The sequence below is a fragment of the Vicia villosa genome, unplaced genomic scaffold (genome assembly GCF_029867415.1).
Source record: "Vicia villosa cultivar HV-30 ecotype Madison, WI unplaced genomic scaffold, Vvil1.0 ctg.001420F_1_1, whole genome shotgun sequence".
Taxonomy (NCBI): Eukaryota; Viridiplantae; Streptophyta; class Magnoliopsida; order Fabales; family Fabaceae; genus Vicia; species Vicia villosa.
Genome location: NW_026705612.1, coordinates 476283 through 499531, shown reverse-complemented (window position 1 = coordinate 499531; position 23249 = coordinate 476283). Strand labels below are relative to the sequence as shown.

At 32.9% G+C, this 23249-nt stretch overlaps 2 protein-coding genes across 4 annotated transcripts; one reads left to right on the top strand and one right to left on the bottom strand.

The window, feature by feature from the left end:
• Positions 1-7940: 7940 nt before the first annotated feature.
• LOC131635077 (65-kDa microtubule-associated protein 5-like) lies at positions 7941-15743 on the top strand. 3 transcript variants are annotated; one of them, XM_058905676.1, is made up of 12 exons: positions 7941-8191; positions 9553-9756; positions 10377-10622; positions 10727-10942; positions 11594-11749; positions 11837-11996; positions 12192-12343; positions 13522-13609; positions 14607-14680; positions 14759-14833; positions 15040-15327; positions 15463-15743. In XM_058905676.1, exons 1-11 carry the CDS (start codon positions 8123-8125, stop codon positions 15301-15303), a joined length of 1704 nt encoding a protein of 567 aa, XP_058761659.1. In that variant the 5' UTR covers positions 7941-8122; the 3' UTR covers positions 15304-15327; positions 15463-15743. The 3 variants fall into 3 exon arrangements, with proteins under 3 accessions (XP_058761659.1, XP_058761658.1, XP_058761657.1); XM_058905675.1 differs by having other exon boundaries at positions 15040-15344; XM_058905674.1 differs by having other exon boundaries at positions 15040-15743.
• Positions 15744-17557: 1814 nt separating this feature from the next.
• Positions 17558-20725, bottom strand: LOC131635080 (WAT1-related protein At5g07050-like). The gene is made up of 7 exons (XM_058905680.1): positions 20460-20725; positions 20302-20364; positions 20030-20146; positions 19356-19608; positions 19104-19265; positions 18320-18471; positions 17558-18136 (listed from the first exon to the last, which is right to left on the bottom strand). The coding sequence occupies exons 1-7, from the start codon at positions 20654-20656 to the stop codon at positions 17872-17874; spliced, it is 1209 nt and encodes a 402-aa protein (XP_058761663.1). The 5' UTR covers positions 20657-20725; the 3' UTR covers positions 17558-17871.
• Between the last annotated feature and the right edge of the window lie 2524 nt (positions 20726-23249).

The following is a 23249-nucleotide window of genomic DNA, read 5'->3' as shown; positions in this document are numbered from 1 at the left end:
GTCTGCTAAATTTCCAATGACAGAAAGCTGCCCCGTCCAGCACAACTCCATGTTACGATCGACACATCATTCAAATGTGTGCCCCATGGTACACACACTTATTACGAACATAACATGTGTTATTAAAATTGAAATAGAATAGCCCACAAACAATTGAAACAGAAGCCCACTCGTTTGACAGTTTCTTCACACAATTCAAGTGGTGCTACCTAGATTCTAGGGAGACTTAGGTCATACACTGAGGGTTATAAAAAGGGTAGTCACTAAAGCTTTGGCTCTCTCTATTTCTCCTTCTGTCAATTCACATACCTTTTACATATTTTCTGTTTTACTGCATCTTTATTTTCCTGCTATTTTCTTTTGCTTCACTTTATTTTATTTTTTTTGGTGTTAACCGACCGGTATCCGCGGGGGAAAGGGGCCCCACGTGACTAATCCGGACCCGGGCTCGGGGGCGACGGCACCGTGGCCCCAGGGCGTTTTTGACTCCAGCCGGGATCGAACCCGGGTACTAGCCGGTTCCGTTCCTTTTTGGAGAAAGCTCATTTGCCAACTGAGCCAACCCTTTGAGGTTCTTTTGATTCACTTTAGTTTCTAGCCTTTTAATTACCTTCCATAAGCAATAGTTTCTCACATTGAGGAACTATTGCACCATATATTCAGGACTTTTTATTTTTGGAATCCAAGTTGTAATCAAAGAAGAAGTATGCACGAGTATTAAAGAGTATTTGGTACTTGAAGATTATTTCAGTTATTAATTTAATTCCAAGTTTCTATTTCCATGCCTTATTTATTCTGTTATTTTTTTGCCATGATCGAATCTATGTTTTCATATTGTTTCTACATGCTCGTAATAAATAATATGTCTGGCTAAATTTTCAACATCGGTATGTAAGGTTACCGAACCGAAAGGTTCGATAACGATTTGGCATAAAAATTAATTAAGCGTTTTTTTAGTCTTGATTTTTAAAACTAATACTGAATTGTTTTGTTACGAGAGTAAATTACAAACTAAGGTCTAAAATCAACACAACGAGAGTTTGAGATTTTTACCAGATAGTAGTCATCGAACATCAACTCTAAATACAACGAGAGCGCTTTAGAGGTTGATTATATCTTATTTGATTTTCAAAAAGTACTTTCAGTTTTGAAATGATTTAGCGAGAGCAAACTTTAGAGCTGCTAGTATAATCTAAATCAATAAACACGAGAGTCTGAGATAAGGGTTTTTAATTCAAATAACTTATTCTGAAAAGTGTTTTTACATTTAATATATGCCAATGACTTATTGAACCTTGACGTCTGACTATTTCATACCAGTATCCTAATATCCTTATATTTAATTAAAATTATATCTAATTTTTGTCTCTCCCTAAAACCAGGAAATCGATAACTTTAGCTAACTTAGAAACATAAGATCGTACTCTAGAAAATGCATATCCAAAATCAAATTATGACATTTACACACTTACACTAGAAAGTGCATATCCAAAATCAAATTCTGCAAAGGAACCATTACATTTTACCAAAAGTGTTACTGAGTGGTATGTTTCTCTTACTCTGCATCTCTTAAATGCATGTTCACATATTGATACCAAGAGATTCAAATTAGTGTGGTTGGGTGCACTGTTTTGCAATACTCTTTCTCTCTCTTTTGTCCAAACAAAATTGGAAGTTTGGGAAGACACACAAAGTATCTAATGTAGTAATAAGTAATAACATTTGATTGCGGCAGATTTATAATGAATACTACCTATGTCCCAAAATAAATGTCATATTTCTAAAAATTATTTGTCCCAAAATAAGTGTCACTTTTAGTTCCCAATACAATTTTAGTTTTTATCTTTCAATTGTACCCTCTAATTAATACTCTTCATTTACTATTTCTCTCACATTACATTAATGATGATAAGAATACACCAACAACAAATAAGGATAATTTAGTAAAATTGTCATTCTCTCTCTTTCATTTATTACATTTTCTTAATCTGTGTGAAAGTGTCAACTATGACACTTATTTTGGGATGGATGGAGTAATAATTATCAAAATATAGTACTATAACAGAAATAAAATAAATACTAAGCAATGGAGCAATAACTTAATTGTCTGCATATTACAAAATTTAATCAATATCATTTTATTGATAATGAAAAATCAATAATAATGATAATTGACTACTAATAAAATAACAAACCAATAATGAAAATAATGATAATTTTTTTTAAATATATATCAACAAAAATTATTATATTAATTATGACAGAACACAAGTAAGTGTCTTTTTTTAACGATAGTAGTGTTTATAGGATCAATATCTATTTTTTTCTTATTTTTTTTAAGAAAACCAATATCATGTAAATCTAAATGTCTTAATATGGTTTTCTTCCAACTTTTCATTTTTTATGTTATTTTATCAATTTATAAATTATTATAATGTTTACATGAAAATTAGATCTTAATTTTTTAATTTTAGGAGCATCATATTTTTGTTATATATTTATACCATAATTTTTTTTGTAAATTATATATATATGCTTAAATGCATTTTTGGTCCCTGTAAGTTAGCGAGTTTTTGATTTTCGTCCTTGTCAGTTATTTTTTTTTGTTTGAGTCCCTATATCTTACTTTTTGCTTGAGGTTTAGTCCCTAAAGCCAAAATTCGCAGGAAAATCTGCAGGTTACCTGCGGATTTTCCTGTGAAATTTCCTGCGGGTTTTGATTTTAGGGACTAAAACGAACGCGAAAGTGAAATATAGGGACTTCAACCCAAAAAAATAATTTACAGGGACGAAAATCAAAAATTCGCTAACTTACAGGGATAAAAAGTACATTTAAGCCATATATATATATATATATATATATATATATATATATATATATATATATATATATATATATATTTATTACAAATTAATATAAATACCTATTTTTAGTGATATATGAAAGATTATATATTAATATGATCTCAGCTATTTTTTTCTTATAAATTAATATGATCTGCTAACGGGAATTAATTATTTTTAATGGAATAACTAAATCATTTTTAATGCACATGTGACATATATGATATTGTATGCATAATGTTCATTTGTGTGTGATTATTGATATTTAGCGTGCCACTGTGTTCATGAGATGTTGTAATACACTTGTTGTAGAACATGCATATGTGTTGATACTCTATCTTGAAGTATGTACCACTTACTTTATTAATGTGATTTATCACCCCTTTGTTGTTGTTGTGGTTGTTGTTGGTGTTGTGGTTTGTGCTCCTCTTCGGAGTACAAACAAGCAGGTAATTGAGTAACTGCTTAGAGTGGAGAATGGCGAGAGGCTATTATCCTTTTCCTTTTATTTTTCATTTTATAATACATGCTCTAATCTATAACACTAGGCGGACAAACGTTATTATTTCATTGTTTATGTTTTTGTTAATGAAGGCCTTGCCTAATAGTTTTCGTTTCAATAAAGTGTTTCATGAAATTTATTTTTTATTATGAAGTATGCTTAGTTGATGAACTTATGTTGCGATGATACCTTAAGTGAAGGTGAGCATGCGATGACAAGTTTTGAATGTTTTGTTTGAAATTTCTAAGTGTTATTGAATAGGTGATTATTTTGAGAATGTGTGACACCCTATATGATTATGTGAAAATCTTTGAATTATTCTATTATTTTACGTGCGGAGAATTAAGGGTGTTACATAGTGGTATCAGAGCAGGTCGGTTTATCCGATCAGGTTTTTGTAATGTTGTTAGTTTTTTGGTACGTGCCATGTGTGCGAAACATTATCGATACTCAATGTTTTTCTAACCGCTTGCAGCAATAGGAATGAAACAAGTGAAAGAGAAGCTTTTGTTTCTCTGAGATATTTCAGGCGTGGAGGGTTGGTTCAATGTACAACTGATTGCACAAGTGTAGGTGTTGTAGAGGCTGTGTTGTTTCCCGAACCTGAAAGAGAGTACGAATTCGAGATTCTTGTTTTCCGGTCAAGTCGAGATGTCTTCAAGGGAGTCATATCTGACATTATTTTCTTAATGCATTACTACAAAAAACACATAACACCTCGTACGTGAAATGTATTTTGTAACACCCCATAAATGTCTTTATTTAATTTAATTGATTTTTTGAATTAAATATTAGAATTAATTGAGTTACTTGAGAAATATGGAATAATAAGGCTAATGGGCCAGTGTTGCGAGTAACGATTGGGGGGTGTGTCAGTTGCAAAGCCTTTTACTAAACTAAGGTTATATTTTTCATAAACAAGGAAAAGAGAGAAAGTTGTGAAAATTGGAAGCCAAGAGAGAACAGAAGAGCTGAACGTGAAATTGGGAGAAGAGCAAAGTGCGAAGAGCGAGAACATCCAAGAATTCGACATCGAGGTAAGGGGGGATTCTTCTCATTAACCTCTATTATGGGTATTATGAATGATTCTATTAAGTTTGTATGTTAGGATTCTAAATAGGGTTATAGGCCATAGTTGGGGGTTTTGGGGTTTTGGAGAAATTTAGGTTCAATTCATGATGTGTGATGCAATTGATTTGTTGTGAATGATAATTGATGTTGGAAATGTTTGTATTGTGATATAATCGTGTAAAATGTCTGGATTATGTGCTCTTTGTGGTGTTTAATCGTAATGGTACGAAGTTGGAATGATGGAGAATGGAAAATTTTGTCAAAAGCTGCGTTTTCAGGTTACTGGTGCGTAGTAACCGGTTACATGGTATGAGGTAACCGGTTACCACTGTTGGTTTTGGGGAAAAGTTGTTGTCTGGGAGACAGTAACCAGTTACGTGTTTTGGAGTAACCGGTTACCAAAGTTACGAATAGGATTTGTGGGAACTCCGTCAAACAGTAACCGGTTACTTAAGTTGAAGTAACCGGTTACCGCTGAGTGATTTTATTAAAATAGTTACTGCCATGTGTAGTAACCGGTTACTTGGATTGAGGTAACCGGTTACCGCTGAACGTTTTCAAAATATTGTTTCTGTAAAAGGGGCAGTAACCGGTTACTTGAAATGAGGTAACCGGTTACCGCTGTTTGTTTTTGAAAATTAAAATATTTTATAAAATCCGTAACTTTTAAACCGTTAATCCTTTTCGTACGTCGTTTTGGGAGTCCGTTAAATAAATTAATTCTCTATTTTATGTAATAGGTTAGGGAGTTATAACTTAAAATCATTTTATTTGGTTTTGAAAATTGGTATTTGGTGGTAAATTGAGTAAAGGTAAAAATATGCTATGCGGTGTTTTAGCTAGTATGATTGCTGAGGTGATAATATATTGTTGTGTTAAATGTATTATGTTGTGGTGAATATCAAATGGTTGTGATATTAGTATGCTTTGTGTATTGTGGATGAATGGTTATGAATCGTCGGTGAATGTTGATGATGAGCATGTCGTGGTTGATGCATGCATTTCATAATCATTATGTGGCTGATCCTTGACGATGGTGGATCAGTGGTAGCTAATTCTCATTGTGTGGAATTAGTTAGTGGGCGTCGCCGTATCCTTGACGATGGTGGATCGGTGAGATGAGTTCGTCCCATATTTGGTACCACATGCATTTAGTTGCATTGCATTAGGTTGTTGTGCATAATTATAACATGAATGGAAGTTGTCTAATGTTATAATTCGTATGTGTTTGATATGGATGGTTGTGTTTGATGAATGTTGCTATACTATCTGAATATAATTGATTTGGGTGAATAATGTATGAATGAGGTTGTATTGTTTATATTCCTATAACATTTGTTAATGCGAATGAAACTCACCCTTACTGTTGTTATTTTCAGATTGAGGAGTAGCTTTCGTACTTGGTGAGGATTAGCTCGTCAAGTAGTTCGTTAGAGTCAGTTGGGTCTGTGTCATGCTTTGGTCGTGTAACACTGGGGACGTTATGTAGATTTATTTGATAAACTCTTACTGTTGGATGTTTTTTTTATGATTGTATTTTGAGTCTACGACTCTGGTTGTTTCATTATTCAGATGTTAAAGATATTTTCCGCCGTGTTAACATGTTAATCTGGATAATTTTGGTTTAACGTTCTATTTTATGGCATGGCATGAGTATTATTTTATTTATCTGGAGATTGTAATGCCATTTTCATGTTTTACTCTGATTATTGTTAAATTTTCCGCGGGGTTTTAGAAGGGTGTTACATATTTAACCTCTACTAAAAGCGAGGTAACAAAGGGCGTCAAGAAAAGTTGTCACTTAACACCTCGGTGATTTAAAAACCGATGGGTAAAGTTATATGCACATGGGTTCGAACCCTAGCAGCAACACTTTTATTATTTTCAAAACTTGACTAAAAAATAAAAATAAATAATTAATTAAATTATTATTAATTAATGGTTTTCTCTAATGTCTTCAAGAATCAACTTCATAAATCAACTCCATGGTTTTCTCTAAATGTTGTGGTGGTTAAAACTCTACTACACAACACAATATAGTTACATGTCTTTTTGTCCTTACATACCACCATACACCTATCAACATCATTTTTTCAAACTCCACTTCACTTCCAATCAACACATAATGTTCCAATATAACTTTCTTAAACTATTTCAATGAAGAAAATTCCATCCCAATCTTAAAAGTAAAATCCTTACCAAGAGCCTCATCTTCTTTGAACCTAATTACACCAGGTCTATCATCACAACTATCATCATCTACCCCACTATCAAGTTCATCAATCATGTATTCTTCTTGAATGACATGCTCTTTACCAATCTCATTTGTGATAAATGTGTTATTCAGTGGTTCACTTGATCTCACATCATCTCAAGGTTCACCAACAACTCTTTCATTTAAACCTTCATCTACAACTTCATCAAAAATCCTCATCAAACCCTTTCATCCTCTCCTCCTTACTATCATCAAAATGCAATCCTTCATAGATTCATCACTATATTCACCTTAAAATTCACTAGAATTGTCAACCTCTTGATCATAGTTAGTCCCCTTGCCTTTCTCTCTAACCTTATCCACAAAAGTGACCTCGCTTGTAACTGGTTTTGCCTCTGTGTATATCTCAACGTCATAATTATTTTCAAATGCAAACATAGATAACTCCATTGCATCTCCATCATCCCTAAAAGGTTTCAAATGTTCTTCAAAGCTACCATCCTCATGTTTCCACCACATTTTCACAGAACTAGCATCAAACTCAGTATCAATGCTTTTAATTAATTCACATGCTTCGAAATAGGACAAATAATCTGGATCTTGACCACTATATACATACACATCTCCACTTTCATATCTTAGGTTAGGATCTTTTACAGAGCAACCCTTTGTGTAAAAAACAACCTTAAAGTCACCCATGGCCTGTACAATAATAAACTTATGGTCAAAAAAATTCCAAACTAGGTCAAAGGTCACGATACGATCAAATACGATACAAATACAATATTCAGTATAAGCAAATGATGAGAACAGTGCATATCAAAATAACAGAATACGACATTCATGGGACCACAACCATTTAATAAAGAAAGTGAAAAAGGGAGAAACCTCCAAGTCTACGAGATGAATGTTTCCTAAAAAGGAGACCAACAATATTTTTCAAATGGAAATGACCACCCTTCCAACAAAGAATCATGCACACACGTAGAGGGTCCACCATAACAACGCACGAGCTAAAACTTATGTTGTTCGAGTTTTAGGGCAAGGTAGAAGATGGTGTTTCATTACTTTAAGTGAATCCCAATTTGTGACCTACAGACTCACTAAATACCACACTGACAATTTAATTAATTTTTTTTCTTCATATATATATACAGTGCCACGTAACCCTCCGTTAATGAAAACTAATGTGAGAGATCAAATATATGGACTAAAAAACTTATTTAATCCATTAGTTATTATTAATAATTTAAAAATAGTGAGTTTGGCGCCAAAACCCAAGAGTAAAGTCGTGTGAAATGTGTAGTAGTACTCGACGCTGTTTTGAAATGTCGAAGGATTCAAAGAAAACTCAAATTAAGGGATTTTCATTCACTCATCATTATTACCATTACTAATACCAATTAACTCACCACCGTTTCAAACTGTTACGGTTTTTCATTTCCGATTCCTGCTTTCTAGGGTTTCCTTCGCCTTCATTCTCCGCAAAAATGGCTTCCTCACCTCCTTCGTTCTCTCCTTCTCGCACTACTTGTGCCTCTCTCCTCCGTCAATTGCAGGTTCTGTATACATTCAGTTTGATTTCAACCTTTTCAATTTCATCATATTATGTTTTCGTTTTCAGCTCATTTGTTTAGACAATTAATTGTATAAATTATCGGATTTTGATATGATTAGTGGGATCTTTATTAAGCTCTCATGAATTTGATACTGTTGTCGTAATTAATTCCCGATTTTATGTACTGAAAAATGGAGTGATGAGGACTATGTATGTATGTATGATTTTTGGATGGTATCGGTTTTTATGATGTGAATCTGTGGGTAAAGTGGCATCACTGGTGCCATAGCATATTGAAGTGTTAATAGATTTTCTTTTTATGTCTATGATTACTCAATCTAAGGCGATTACAATTGCCGACATGCTATGCATAAGTGAGATATGCTTAGGTCCCTTAACAACCTATGTTGTTAATAGTGCGCCTACATTGGCGCTATAGTGGAATAACATTGCGGCTGTTTGGTTCGGGGCGACACTTTTGGCCCACGAGTTTAGCAGCCGCTATTTGTGACTCAAATCGGTATCGCATCCGCTTTTAGGGTTTTGGGGCGAAATTCCTCAAAACCTTTGTTTTTTTAAGGATATAGTAGCAAGTTCGGACCCTTTTAACAGTAGAATTCTGTTCTTCATTCCATTATGTTCTTGGTCACAAACAATTGTTTGTTAATTCCTACTTTTAGTTTAGTTATGTTATGTTTTTCTTGTCTATTTAAGTTTTATTGTCATGTACTTTAAGTTCTCTAATTATTAAGTATGAAAATCTCTTTAATTTTGAGTATTTATGTTTACTTTGCACCCTGATTTTTATTCTTAGCAATAGCGCCTTTCTCGCTATCTGCTATACTGCTATAGCATTTTAGGGGACCGGTTCTACGTGACGCTATCAGATATTAACAACACAGCCCATAACTATTTGGTTGATAGTTTAATCCTTGGTCAATGCATTTTGGAAAAGAATCTGTAGGGAGATGCAACCTCTTATATGGATCTCGTTAGTCTTTGCAATTGCATGCTAAAGTACCTTGATTTATCTAAGAAACTGTGCACACAGTTGAAAAGGGTACATTGATAATCCCCTTTTTATTGGTGGTTAATTTGTTATCTTAAATTGAATGATCGGTACTAGAGATTAATCTTATTGATCTTTAATCATAAGCTGACCTTAAAATTTGTGTATAATTTGGTGGTTACTCTATAAAACAAGATCAAAGGTCTATCCTTTCCGAGAAAGGAACACATTAGAATTAGGCATGATGTGATCTGTTTAGTTTTTTTGATGAGATGATATGCTCAGTTGTTGATGGATATGTGAGTGGAACCTTTGGGGATTGAATTAATGATCTAAAGTTTTATTTTTTTTAGATTATATGGGATGAGATTGGGGAGAGTGACACTGATAGAGACAATATGCTGCTTCAACTGGAGCAAGAGTGCCTTGACATTTATCACAGAAAGGTTGAGGAAACCAGAAAGCACAAAGCTAACTTGAATAAGTTGCTGGATGATGCTGAATCTGAAGTCAACAATATTGCTTCTTCTTTTGGGGATTGCTTGTCGTTCTCACGGGTATGTTCCCTTGACATCCTGTTTTGTACTGTTGCTGTTGCTATTACCATGTCTCTTTAAGTACCATTTTGCATTAGATTTCTACAACAACATTTTGTGAATCCTTGATCTAGTCCCTTGAATTGTAAGGGTCAGGGTTTGATCCCTAAAATTAACAATATTTCAAATTTGTCCCTCAAATTGAATATATTTGATCATATTAGTCATTTTGTGTCAAGTTCAAGGACCAAATTGATTAACATTTAAAGATTAGTTAAACCTTCGACCCTATTAGGCATTTTGTGACCATTTAAAGGATTAAATTGACCAACTTCATGAGATTAATAACCTTATTGACAATTTTTAAATTTGAGATCATTTTAAATTTTGTTAATGTCAGCGACCAAATTATCCGATCATACGATTTCAGTAACTATTATTGTGTTTCGTTCTATGAATTTTTTTAGCCTGTAATTATTAACAGATTTGATAATTAATTTTTCCTTCTATTTCTGTTTGTTAATAACTGCAATCCTTGTTTAAGAATTTCCAAATCTCATGTTCGCTCCTTTTCACAATTAGAACTTTGCTAATTGATTTTGGTAGATAAATATCAACTAACTCAGTTCTACGTTTGAAAGGGAAAGGGCACTCTGAAGCAGCAATTAGCCAACATCAGACCTGTCTTGGAGGACTTGAGGTCAAAGAAGGATGAGAGAGTCAAGGAATTTTTAAAAATAAAGTCCCAAATTTCTCAGATATGTGCTGAAATAGCAGGCTCTGGACAGTCCAAAGATGTCAAAGATCAAGATCTTGATCAACATGATCTGACAACAAAGAAATTGGGAGAACTCAAATTGCATCTCGATGAACTGCAAAATGAAAAGGTGCTACCAAATTCAAAACACAGTAGCATAATATTGGCACTTCCATATTTTTTTATTTCCTTTTAATGGTTAGCTTAATGTTGCTTCCTTTTCAATCCAATCAGGTATTGCGCCAGCTGAAAGTGAAGAATCATATCAGTATTATTAGCGAGCTTTCAACAGTAATGTCAATTGATTTTAAGAAGACTTTAAATGACGTTCACCCAAGCTTGAGTGATTCATCAAATGGTGCACTGCTAAGCATTAGCCACGACACTCTTGCTGCATTAACTGGGGTTGTTCATTCATTAAAGCAGGAAAAGCAACAAAGGCTACAAAAGGTGACCTTTTTTGATCTAGTGAAATACTGCGAATGAAGTCATACCTGTGGCTGCATGTATATGTATGATTGTATGTGTCTCACTGTTTCCATTTCAAGTAATACAAATCATCTCATCTGATACAGCAAATTATCACTGTAAAAGCTTTACCAAGAAGTGCAGTTTAGTGTTTAACGGGCTATAAGCATCCTAGTCAGCTCATTCATTTCTTGCATTGAGTTGCAGTAGCTTTTGATACTATGTCTCTTATTTTCTTTCAGCTTGCCTAATTATTTGTTTTCTAGTATTCTGCTCTGTAAGCTATTGGAATTTGGAATAAGGTTATTCTGAAATAAAAAGAAAGCGTATTGATCAGTAATACTCAATTTTTATTAAATAAGGTTAAAATTTCTGTTAAAAAATGCAACGAATGAAACATATGTCATGATTTTTCTTTTCTTTACCCATGGAACAAGTCTTTTTGTGTATGAGACGGGTTTGCTTCTTTTTCTAATATGGCGTGAGGATGGAGTCATAAGGTCGGAAGGATATTATTGTTTTAATTCATGTAAATAAATAAGAATGGATTGCATGTCTAATTTGGTTAATGATGGAGCACTCTTTTCCAACCGGTTCTTGAAGATTTATGAATATAATTTTACTTTCTTGCAGGTACAAGAACTTACTAAGTTCTTAGTAGAGTTATGGGATCTTATGGAGATGCCAATTGATGAGCAAAAAGCCTTTAACCATGTTACTAGATTAATTTCAGCATCAGTTGACGAAGTGTCAATCCGAGGATGCCTTTCTGCTGATGTCATTAAGCAGGTGTGAAACCTTCAATGACTTGAACTTGCATTGCAATTTAATTGCATAGTTTCAATTTTAGTAGCTTGATTATTTATATTAATGCAGGTTGAGGTTGAAGTTCAGCGCTTAAATGTTTTGAAAGCCAGTAAGATGAAGGAATTAGTGTTTAAAAGACAGAATGAACTTGAAGAAATTTACAGAGGAGTTCATATGGATGTGGACAGTGAAGCTGCTAGACAGATTCTGACCAGCCGCATAGAATCTGGTACATAAATTATGACTAAAGTATTATTAAAATTTTTTTCTCGAAATATAAATATGGCTACTTACAAATGTACCTTTAGTTTCCTTTTTCTTACCTTAAATACCCTGTGGAGCTATTGTTGCAGACTTATATGGGCATCCATAATGTTTTCTCTTAGTTTCGATTTTCATTTAACAAGCTTTAATAGCATTGCAGGTGATATCGATATGTCTGAATTGCTTCAAAGCATGGATGATCAAATCCGAATGGCCAAAGAGCAAGCTCTAAGCAGAAGAGATATCTTAGATAGGGTGGAGAAATGGAAATTTGCAGCTGAGGAGGAAAAGTGGTTAGATGAATATGAAAAGGTAGATACCATTCTTAAGTTTATTTCTAATAATTTTATTCTCAAATAAACCACAAATTGATGCAGTTGAAATTTATCACCATAGAGTAGTACACTAGATGTTATTTTATCATTTATATATTCAAATATTTTTACTATTGTTTCAACTCATATTTAGCTTATTGTTGTCAAAAGGGAAACGGATGAGTTTCATTTGCACACAGGTTACAATAGCTTAGTGGTAATTCAATTTCTGTTTAATTGCTTTTCCTTTTTAGTATTTAACTATTCACAATTTATGGGCCTTTACCTTATTATCTAAACTTAGATTCTCATACGTTGTGGGCCCCTCGTCTAAATAAAGTTGATTTTTAGCTCTGGGTAGAGTAGACCTGTGCACTGTCCATATTGAAAACCTCAAATATCCTTATGCCTACTCTGGGTTATTGGAGATACAAAATCATTTTTTTCAAGGATTCACTCATAAATTTAGTTATCAGGACAATTGATCATTGACAGTTTACTCATAACATATGCATGCAGATAACATCACATGGGTTCTCTATTTAAGCAATTTAATTGTTCTGAATAATTTGTAGTTGATTTTGCTTATGTATCTTGATTGTGTACTTTGAATAATTTGTAGTTGAATTTGCTTATACATGTTGATCGCATGTCTATGGTGCATAAACGAATATTAAATTTTAAACATTCTCTACTGTGGTTATTTTGCATTATGTTGAAAATGAAATCATAAATGTTACTGACAGATATACTAGTTATCCATGATAGTTATTAATGGAACTTGTGTAGTTTGACCTTGATATCAGAAGTTAATACATCAATTCTAACTAGTAAAATAGAATATATTATTGGTCTTTATATGAATAAGAATCTAAAAGATGGTGAATACATTATGCAAATTTCTTTTTTGCACAAAATACCTTGTTGTAGGGTGGAATGTAACTCTTTTCTTGTTGTTTCTTTCTTTCCCTCGTGAACATAACATGTTGAATTTTGGAATAATGTCGCCAAATTTCGGTTGATGAGTTGTCATTTAAGCAAATACAAATGTTTTATATTCAGTTTATTAATTAAAATTGTTTGATAAGCTTGCTATTGTTTTTATTATATCTAGTAGATCTATATTGAGAAACATAACTAAATATGAACAATTTGTCATTTTCACTCACATACCAGGATGAAAATCGATATAGTGCAGTGAGAGGAGCACATAAAAATTTGAAGCGTGCAGAGAAAGCACGGATTCTTGTCAGCAAGATTCAATGTGAGTCATTATTTTATTTTAAAATTTACATTTGTATTAGTTTTAGATGATCTAGAATTTTGATGATTATGGTAGATATTTACAACTTTATGTTAAGGGAAACCTCTGAACTAGTTGCTGCATATGCTTGGATCAGAATGCAATTAAGATGGTAATGGTATAGAATACACCGAGATAGTAGACCAGAGTAAGCTGTGGGCAAGCTTGAGCGAATATAGGGGCTCAATATTTTCAAAATTGGACCGACGAGACCTCCAGGTTGTGTTTTAACTATCATTAAACTAGATGAGTAATAGAAAATGTAGTAAGTATTATTAAAGTAAAATAAATAGAAACCGGTTGAAACCACATCTACGGTTCGAACATGATTGAACCAATGTCCAACTGACAAACTGGCCAATTCCTAGATCAGCCAGTTGAACCTTCCAATTTGGTCCAATTTTTATAACATTACTAGTAACTGTCTGCCTTACTTTTTATGTGAAAGAAGGCAAAGGAATATCTACTTATATCTGACTAATGAGTATTTGAGATGGTGTTAAATAAATGAAAAGCTCTTGGGAGTACAAACCTTAGCTAGAAGTGTGTAACAGTGATTGACTAGGCGAGGTCACAAAGGTTTTCAGTTTGCGAGTAGATACTAAATCTGTGTGACCTGTAGACAGGCATTTAGAAGTGTCTAACAGTTATTGACTAACAAAGTGCTTTTCATATTGGATGTCGGCAGTAAAAATCTTATAATTTAATGGTGTTGTTGGACTATCTAATTTTGAAAGAAGTGAATTCAATCAAAACTTTTAGTCTATGTTCTAAGTTGGCAGATTAGCATGATTCAGTAATCACTCTTGTTTATCATAGCTTGAATATCATATATGTGGCTGAAAATAATGCTCTTTTGAGAAAATACATTTTTAAGTACAAAGCTCTAGGCTGTAACTTGCTGCTAGTTTCCTCATTGGTTTAACACTAACTATCTTTCAAATATTTTACGGAGCAGCTATGGTTGAGAATTTGACTGCAAAAGTGAAGGCATGGGAGACGGAAAAAGGAATTCCTTTCTTATATGAAAAGGTGATGGTGCTTATATTTTATATTATTGTCTGTAATATGAGCAAAGATTATTCAGGTTTCAACTCACATTTATTTCAGGTTCCGTTGCTGCAAAGCTTGGACGAATACAATGTACAGCGGCAATTGAGAGAAGAAGAGAAGCGGAAATCTCGGGTAGGACTCACAGTCATAGTATTTTTACTCCCTCTTTTGTTCTTCTCTTAAATCTTACTTCTATATCATTGAACTAAAATTCTATTCAGAATGAAAATCAAGTCTTTATAGTATTTTTGTCACATGATTTAATTTGTATGCTTAATTGATTGTTTGTGTAAGCTTCAAATGTTTGATTGCCCAACTATTTATTCTGGTCTTAGCAGGAGCAGAAGCGGCTTAACGAGCAACTTTCTGTAGAGCAAGAAGCAATGTTTGGTTCAAAATCTGCAACAAAGAAGCCTCTCAGCCAGAGTACTCATGCTAACACCATAGCTGGGACACCAACTGGGCGCCGAGGGCAAACACTTTCAAGCCGTTATGGAACCTCGGGTGCAAAGGATCGTAGAGAAAGTGGCAGAATGAATAACATAATTCCAGTTAACTATGTTGCTCTTCCCAAAGATGATTCTGCTTCAAGGGGCAGTTAAAGCTCCCTCTCAAATTAGACACATGTAAATCAGTTTTCAATGTAAATGTGCTTATTCTAGAAGCTGTGTTTCCTTTTGCAGCTTTATACGAAAGCTTTGCTCTCTAGAAATAGAGATTGATTTTAACATGGGGGTTGATTTTGAATTCTTACATGACAGATGACAAGACTTATTGTAGGCTCGACACAGAAATATCGTATACGCTTTGGGCTAATAGAAATAAATTTCAGAAAAGTCATCCTCACTCTTCCATTGTAGTGGTTGGAATAGCCATGTAGTTTAAACTTTTCTAGAATTGGAGCATGGGTAAGAGGAATGATGTATTGTTAAGCTTTTTAATTTTTTAATTTCTAGTAGGCTTTTTGAGCTGAAGAGACCTTGTCTTATGAAAATAATGAAAGCCAATTAATTCAGTGTTATCAAATATCTGCAATTGCAGTGCTATGATGGATATTTGTGGCAGTTTTTGGGCTTGCCACAATATATCAGAGGATATTGCGAGTTTATTATTTGCCATAATCCGCAATACCAATGGCACAAAGTGTTTGGTATGGTGGGGTTTTGGTTCTCCATCATGCCCTATGATATAAAAATGGTTCGGTAATTCATAGTAGGGTTAGTTTCATATTTGTGAAGCAAAATTTGCTAAGTAAATGGTTTCAAACAGGCATGTTTCATATTTGTGAAGCAAAATTTGCTACTAAGTAACTTGTTTCAAACAGGCATCTACGCCCCGCAAAAACCTGTAAAAAGAAAAGGGGTGAGATAAACATTGTTGAGAGTAAGGGTGGGAATAGGCCAGGCCGGCCTACAGGGGCCTACGGCCTAGCCTACATAGGCCTAGGCCAGGCCAGGCCTATTTAATAAAGAGGTCAGGCTTAGGCTTTTTTAAAAGTAGGCTATTAAAAAAGCCTATGAAGCCTTATAGGCCGGCCTATATTTTCATATATATTAGAGATATGTTAAATAAATTGGTTCATGTATGCATATATATTAAAAAAAAACTAAATAGGCTACCCTATATATATATATATATATATATATATATATATATATATATATATATATATATATATATATATATATATATATATATATATATATATAACAAATGCTAAATAGGTTCATTTATATAGGTACATATAGGCCGACATACAAGACTGTTTAAGTTATATAGATTAATTGAAAATTTTAATGAGATACAGGCTTTTTAAATAGGCTTTCAGGCCAGGCCAGACTTTCAAAAAGGCCAGGCCAGGCCAAAAAACTGAGCCTATGATAGGCCTTAGGCCAGGCTTAGGCCTTTAAAGTTTATCGTAGGCCAGACTCAGGCCTTCTAAAGCCTAGCCTAGCCTATTTCCACCCCTAGTTGAGAGTTTGGATCTAAAATCTTGACCTGTCCCACAACAATGAGGTGGGACAAGTGGACACTGAACATTTAAAGCCTAAAAATTTCAAAATTTATGTTAATACTTGCATCTACAAAAGTCTGTAAAAAAAACAAAGCGAGGTGTGACAGACATGTTAGAGGACGAGACTTAAAATCTTGGTTTGCCCTGCGAAAACATGCAGGAAAACGAGCATACCTAACTGACTGAGTATGTTTTGCTACCCTTAATTAAAACTTTTGATAAAGAAACTTTTTCCATTTAATTAATAATTCTATCAGGTTCTTTGGATGATAATTTGACGAACTATATGCTATTTGGATAATGTATCATTGTATTTTATTGAGCTATTAGGGTTCATATTATTTTAGTGTGTGTGCTATTTATTTTGTTTGGATTCTTTTGTTTTGAGCTACTATTATATCTTCAAAAAGTATATGTTAATGTTAGATACATTGTATAAAGACATTTTCTTAGTATGTTATAAAGATATCAATAAAAAAACATATTGCTGGTTTTTTGTTGTTGTTACTGCTGCATGATTTAATGATCAATTCATGCAATTGCAATAAAAGTAGGACAATGACTACAAATACAAACAATGCAATTAAAGTATAGAACAATGCCTCCACTTAACTTTAGAATTGTTAAATATAAGATCAATAATAGAACGAACCACTCTTGATGCAAGATTCTCAAACAAAGTAACATGGTTTTACACACATCAACATGAGAAAACACATATCACTATCAGCTTAGTGGAATCTGAATCAGGTTTCATTAATAATATAAATTAGAATAAAAGAAAGACTTATTTTTGAGAACAAATCCCACAACACCTATACCAATAAGAATGAAGAAAAAAAAAGATAAAATAAAAATAGATATAGAAAACTTTATGATTCACTTTTCTACATGGATTAGTTGGAATTTTGTTACAAAATTACATATTTTCTCTAATACAAGCGGAGGCGGGGGAGGAAAATTTGCTAAAAGGAACAAAATAGGGGATGATGGAAGAAGTGCATGTCTAGATTCACAGTGAATTTGACAGAATCATCGTAACCAACCGAGTTTCAACAAAAACACGGGTTACCATGATTCCGTCAAACACACCATGATTCCAAATACGCGCGAAGTTAATGACATTCCTAATCATAATCCATATTTCTCAAGCAATTTATTGTTGGTTAACATTATTAGTAGTAGTAGGAACTTTAGTGGGCATGGTTATTGCAAGTGATGAAAGCATGTTGTTAGTATCTCCAACTTGACCATTTTTCACTTGATCAGTGTCACCAATCACTGGCCCAGAATTTGCACCAATTTGAACACCTTTTATAGGCAAAGGAATATCATTTTCTATTTTTCTTTCTGTTTCTTCCTTATGCTTTCCCCATAGAACAGAGTATAGACCTATAACAATCAAGATGGCCCCTATCACACTGCACCCACAAAGGCCAAAAAAAAATTCTTTAGTTAGTCACTTGGCTTTATCCATATGAATGATGACACCATCAATACAAATTAGAATAAAATATCAAGATCATACTTTAGTTTGATTAAAAAAAGTTGATAATCAATTTTATAATTAATAAAATGATTAGTGGGCACTAATAGAAAATTACCCTCCAAAATATATCTGTTCTGCAAGGATAAAGGAGCCCATGACTGCAACAATGATCATCATAAGTGGGCTAAAGGCAGTTGCAAATACAGGTCCTTTCTTCCTAATCACCAGCCCTTGTACAAAGTATGCTAAGCTTGAGGTCACAATTCCCTAACAAAAAATAACATAAATTATAAGAAAAAATAATTAATAAGAATTAGTGAATTACAATAGTTTAAATTATTTTAAATCCTTTGAATATCTACCTTTAGTCTATTTATTATTAATCGGAAAAAAATATATGTATTTCCGCTATTCATTTCTATGACCGATAAATATTTTCGCTAGTGATATTTATGATTGAAGTTCTAATGACTTAATATGAAATAGATTTTTAAACGGATTAGGACTGGGGTAAAACGGGTCCGATCTGCCTGGGAAATATGTTTTACCCATATTTTTTGGACGGATCAAAATTTTAGATCTAAACCCTCTAATATGTCTATCCCACTCCACCTTGTTTTTTTTGCAGGTGGAGACATTAACAGTTTTTTGTTGCAACTTTTAGCTTTTAGATGTAAAAGACCCGCATGTCCGCCCGCCTCGACTGACAAGTCCGTTTTGCCCATAATTTTTTTCAGAGTGGACCAAAGTTTTATTCACGCATCCTTTAATATGTCTGTTCCGTTCTATCTTGTTTATTTTTTCGAACGCAAACATCAACAATAATTTTTGCAACAAGTTTGAAAATGTGTCCAAAATAAATTTTTTGTAATAAAGTGAAATAAATGGAAGATCCTTACAGCATAGGCAGCAGCAAGTAAACTCATATCCCAACCAATCCTCCAAACAGAAAGATTATGCTCAGCCACAAAAGTAACAGCAATAGCTTGAAGAGTACCAATGAAACACATAAGTGAAGTAAGACTCAGTTGATGATGCTTGTACGTTTCAATAACTTTTGCCTGCCAATTATTTGCAACATAAATTTATCAATCAAAATTTTCAAACAAAAAAGTATGAGAAAGTTAATTAACTAGTGCATAATGACTTACTTGCAAAACAAAGAGACAAGCCCAAGCAAAAGTGGCAATGATAAGGAAAGTGCAACCTAAAATCCAATCTCTTTCAGAAGAACCTGTGGTGGTTGTTTCATGTGTTTCATTTTGAGGATGTCTATGTTTGGCCCATATCATCTCCACTATTGGTCCTTTGTATAATGTCATTAGCATTGCACCTGCCACTGTCATTATTGTTCCAAATATCTTTGCTTGACATCTCACTTGCTTTATGTTTATCTTCTCCATCCTTTTCATATTTCAAAACAAAAATAAAAAAATTTTCGAAGATAAGAAAATTTAAAAATAAACCCTAGTTTATATAAATTAACTACTAAACTAGTAGTTTTCTTCACAAAAACTAGTTAGAAACCCGTGCATCCGTAGGAAAAACATCATTGATATTTTAGACGATAAAATTTTCACTAATAGTGGTCGAGCTTTTTGACTAGCATATAGTCAAATAAACATTAGTGGATATTGGAGTAACGTGGTGACCTGGGTTCGAATATGAGATTCTATATTATATATTTTAACTATCAAACAGTAACGAGGAATATGGTATATTTTATCTGTCAAACGTGGTGATTTGAGTTCGAATATGAGATTCTTAATTAAATTATATAATATTGGCTTGAAAAAAAAATTCTTAATTTAGTTGATTACTTTACCTGCATAAAACTGCCATCACAAAAGTCATGGCTGGAAGCACGTTGCTCATGGCACAAGAGAAAGTTGGAGATGTGAGTTTCAATCCAGCGTAATAGAAATTTTGATCAATCACTGGCCTGTTTTGTTAATCAAATACAATAATCACATTTAGTATATATTTATAGCTTCACAGTTTTAGCGTCCATAATGATATGAACGCTATTAGCGTCACTCACTTAGGCGGACGCTAAAGGTTTTGTTTGTTAGGATGAAATAGCTAGAGGAGACTAACCCAAGAAGAGCTAGGATGAAAATTTGGATGAAAATTTTGAATGTTATCTTTGGTTGTCCTTTCCTGGAAAATGAAAAAAAAAGAGTTAGCATTAATTTGCATTTAAATGTGACTTTGTGTTTAAATATGTTTATTAATTTGTGCTATGAAGTATGAACCTTTCAAACATAAGTGCAAATGGAGCTATAGAAGCGGTTGCGAAAGCGTGGCGATAAACCACAAGAACATAGTGACTCATGCCTTGGTTAAGTGAAACCTTAGTGATAATATTCATACCAGCATAACCAAATTGTAAGCATATCATAGCAATGTAGTGTTTTAAATTCTCATAGGAATTTGATTTTTCCATGGCCATTTTTTTGTTTGGTTTTTTTGAATGGGAAAGTGTTGAGGAAAGAGGAAGAACACTTGAAAGAAGGTTTTGTGTTTCTTCCTAAGAAGTTGCATGGGGAGGATTCAATTATTTATACCAACATGGAATTTGGTTGGTTACGTCATAGGAATGTACACGTATAATTTGCATTAAATTTGGCTCCTATAGTGGGGTTGGCAATATTTGGTGGATTATTATTGGAATATATAATATGGGGCAACTCGACAATGCATATATTTAATTGCTTATGAAAGAAACATTGAAACAATAATGTAATGAAAAATGATTAACCTAAACCAAATAATTGGGCTCAAGGTAAACGATCTCCTATTAAGGACGAAGTTTGGAGAATACCAAATTTGATTTTTGGTGGGAATAATATTTGACTAGTGCCATGACCTCTCGGCACGAACTCTGGATTACTAGAGCCTCATTCCTTTAAAAAACAGAGTGCATAAAGAAAAAAAAAAAAGGTTAACCTAGAGTGTAATGTTTCTAAGAAAAATAGTGAGTAGAGTTGTGATAAGTGTTAGTTTAAAAAGTTATACAAATATTTCATATCATCAGCAAATTTTTAGTTTAACCGATAAAAACTGATATTATTAAGTTAGACGTCGATATTAAAATTTTAAATAGGTTGTGCGTGTATAATTTTAGTGGTGATAAAACTTTGTCTACATACAAAGATAAAATGGTAATCTTAACTTTTTTTTTTTGTGACTAAAGTAATTTAAATCTTAATTCTATACAAAAATTGATAAATAAATGGAGGTCTTTTATATAAAATAATTATGATCAAACAAGAACTTTTTTTAAATGATTAGACAACATTTGGTTGATTGACAATGTATTTTTAATAGATATTAATATAAAGTGAATTTTGTAAAGAATAATATTTTTTAAAAAGAACGCATAATGTTTCATTTGCCAGAATGTATCTTCTTTATAGGAGAACAGTTGCCAAATTTTAATGGAATCGAACAAATTTAATTTATTTGTTATGTTCTAACTTTGAATAAACTAATCCATTTTTCAAAATATCCCACTTCCTTAACAATTTAATGGATCGAAAAATGTTGTCCATATTCAAATGCGGTGCTTGTCCATATTCATTTATTCTAAAATAGTTAAGGAACCTTTATTTTAGAAATAATTTTCTTTTGGCTTAAATGCACTTTTCGTCCCTGTAAGTTAGCGGGTTTTTGATTTTCGTCCCTGTAAGTTAGCGGGTTTTTGATTTTCGTCCCTGTAAGTTATTTTTTTTGGTTTTAGTCCCTATATTTCACTTTCGCGTTCATTTTAGTCCCTAAAATCAAAATCCGCAGGAAATTTCACAGGAAAATCCACAGGTAACCTGCAGATTTTCCTGCGGATTTTGGCTTTAGGGACTAAACCTCAAGCAAAAAGTAAGATATAGGGACTAAAACCAAAAAAAATAACTTACAGGGACGAAAATCAAAAACTCGCTAACTTACAGGGACCAAAAGTGCATTTAAGCCTTTTCTTTTTTAGTCCAATCACTTGAAAACAAGAGATTTCATGATGAGAGTTAAAAGTTGATCCATAACTAACTTTTATAGATCAGGACTATGTTAAAACCTATGAAGCACAAATACTTAAAAAAATTAGACCGTATCGTATCTGATATACACTGATACGCCGATATGTTCTGATAGGGCGCCGATACATATTAAAAGAGTATTTGAATTTATTTATTTTTTTAAAAAAAAATTCCGATACGTCACGGATACGTGACTTCTCAATTTTAAGAGAATTTTTTATTTTATTTTAATGACTCTTTATTCCTTTTTAATGGTCATTTTTAATATCCTATTTAACTCCTTCCAAAAACTTGCCATTTTTTAAGAATGGTTTAATTTCTCATAATTTATTACTACCAGTTTTCAATATTTTATTTTTACAAGAAAATTCTAGTTTCAATATTATACCTTGCAACATCTTTCTCTACAACGATTAATTTCTTCTTTTCATAATGCCTTCACATTTTTTCATTATGAACATCTTTTTACCATAATATAGGTATCACTTTAATATTTTCCAGTGCATTAAAATTTTCATTGAGTTTGGTTTTTGTGAGATATTGGATCGAACTCTAGTATGGCCGAAGGGTAGCTTCTTGGTTCGACAGGATTAAGCATGAAGTCGAAGGTTGTTCACATGCTTGTGTCGAAGATGCTAGGGTTGTTAGCATGTTAAATTAGGTTTTAGTGTTTAAACCCTAATTTGTTAAGTTAGCTTGTTTATTAAGTTGGCTTGTGTAATGGGCCTTGTGGAAAAAGCCCATTAGTTAGTATGTTAGGTTTTATTATAAATAGCATACTAGTCTCTCATCATTGCTAAGCTGCAAATTCTAATTTAGGGTGAGAGAGGTTATTTGTTATTCTTGTAAACTTGTAATCTTGTTTTAAGAGAAAGTAAAAGAATAACAGTTATAACCAATATTTGTGTTCTCCTCTTCTTCCTTGTCCTTTATTCATCCCTTATTTTATACTTTGTTTGTGGCATTGAATTCACAACAAATTGGTGCGGTGAGCGTGGAGAAGATGCCTTCAAC

Excerpts from the sequence above, each read along its gene's own strand:
- LOC131635077 (XM_058905676.1), top strand. The coding sequence starts at position 8,123 with ATGGCTTCCTCACCTCCTTCGTTCTCTCCTTCTCGCACTACTTGTGCC. Across the intron at positions 10,623-10,726 it reads ATGAACTGCAAAATGAAAAG|GTATTGCGCCAGCTGAAAGT; the intron begins GTGCTACCAAAT and ends CAATCCAATCAG. Across the intron at positions 13,610-14,606 it reads TCTTGTCAGCAAGATTCAAT|CTATGGTTGAGAATTTGACT; the intron begins GTGAGTCATTAT and ends TTTACGGAGCAG.
- LOC131635080 (XM_058905680.1), bottom strand. The coding sequence starts at position 20,656 with ATGGCCATGGAAAAATCAAATTCCTATGAGAATTTAAAACACTACATT. Across the intron at positions 20,365-20,459 it reads TTTGCACTTATGTTTGAAAG|GAAAGGACAACCAAAGATAA; the intron begins GTTCATACTTCA and ends TTCATTTTCCAG. Across the intron at positions 18,472-19,103 it reads TACTTGCTGCTGCCTATGCT|GGAATTGTGACCTCAAGCTT; the intron begins GTAAGGATCTTC and ends ATTTTTTGTTAG.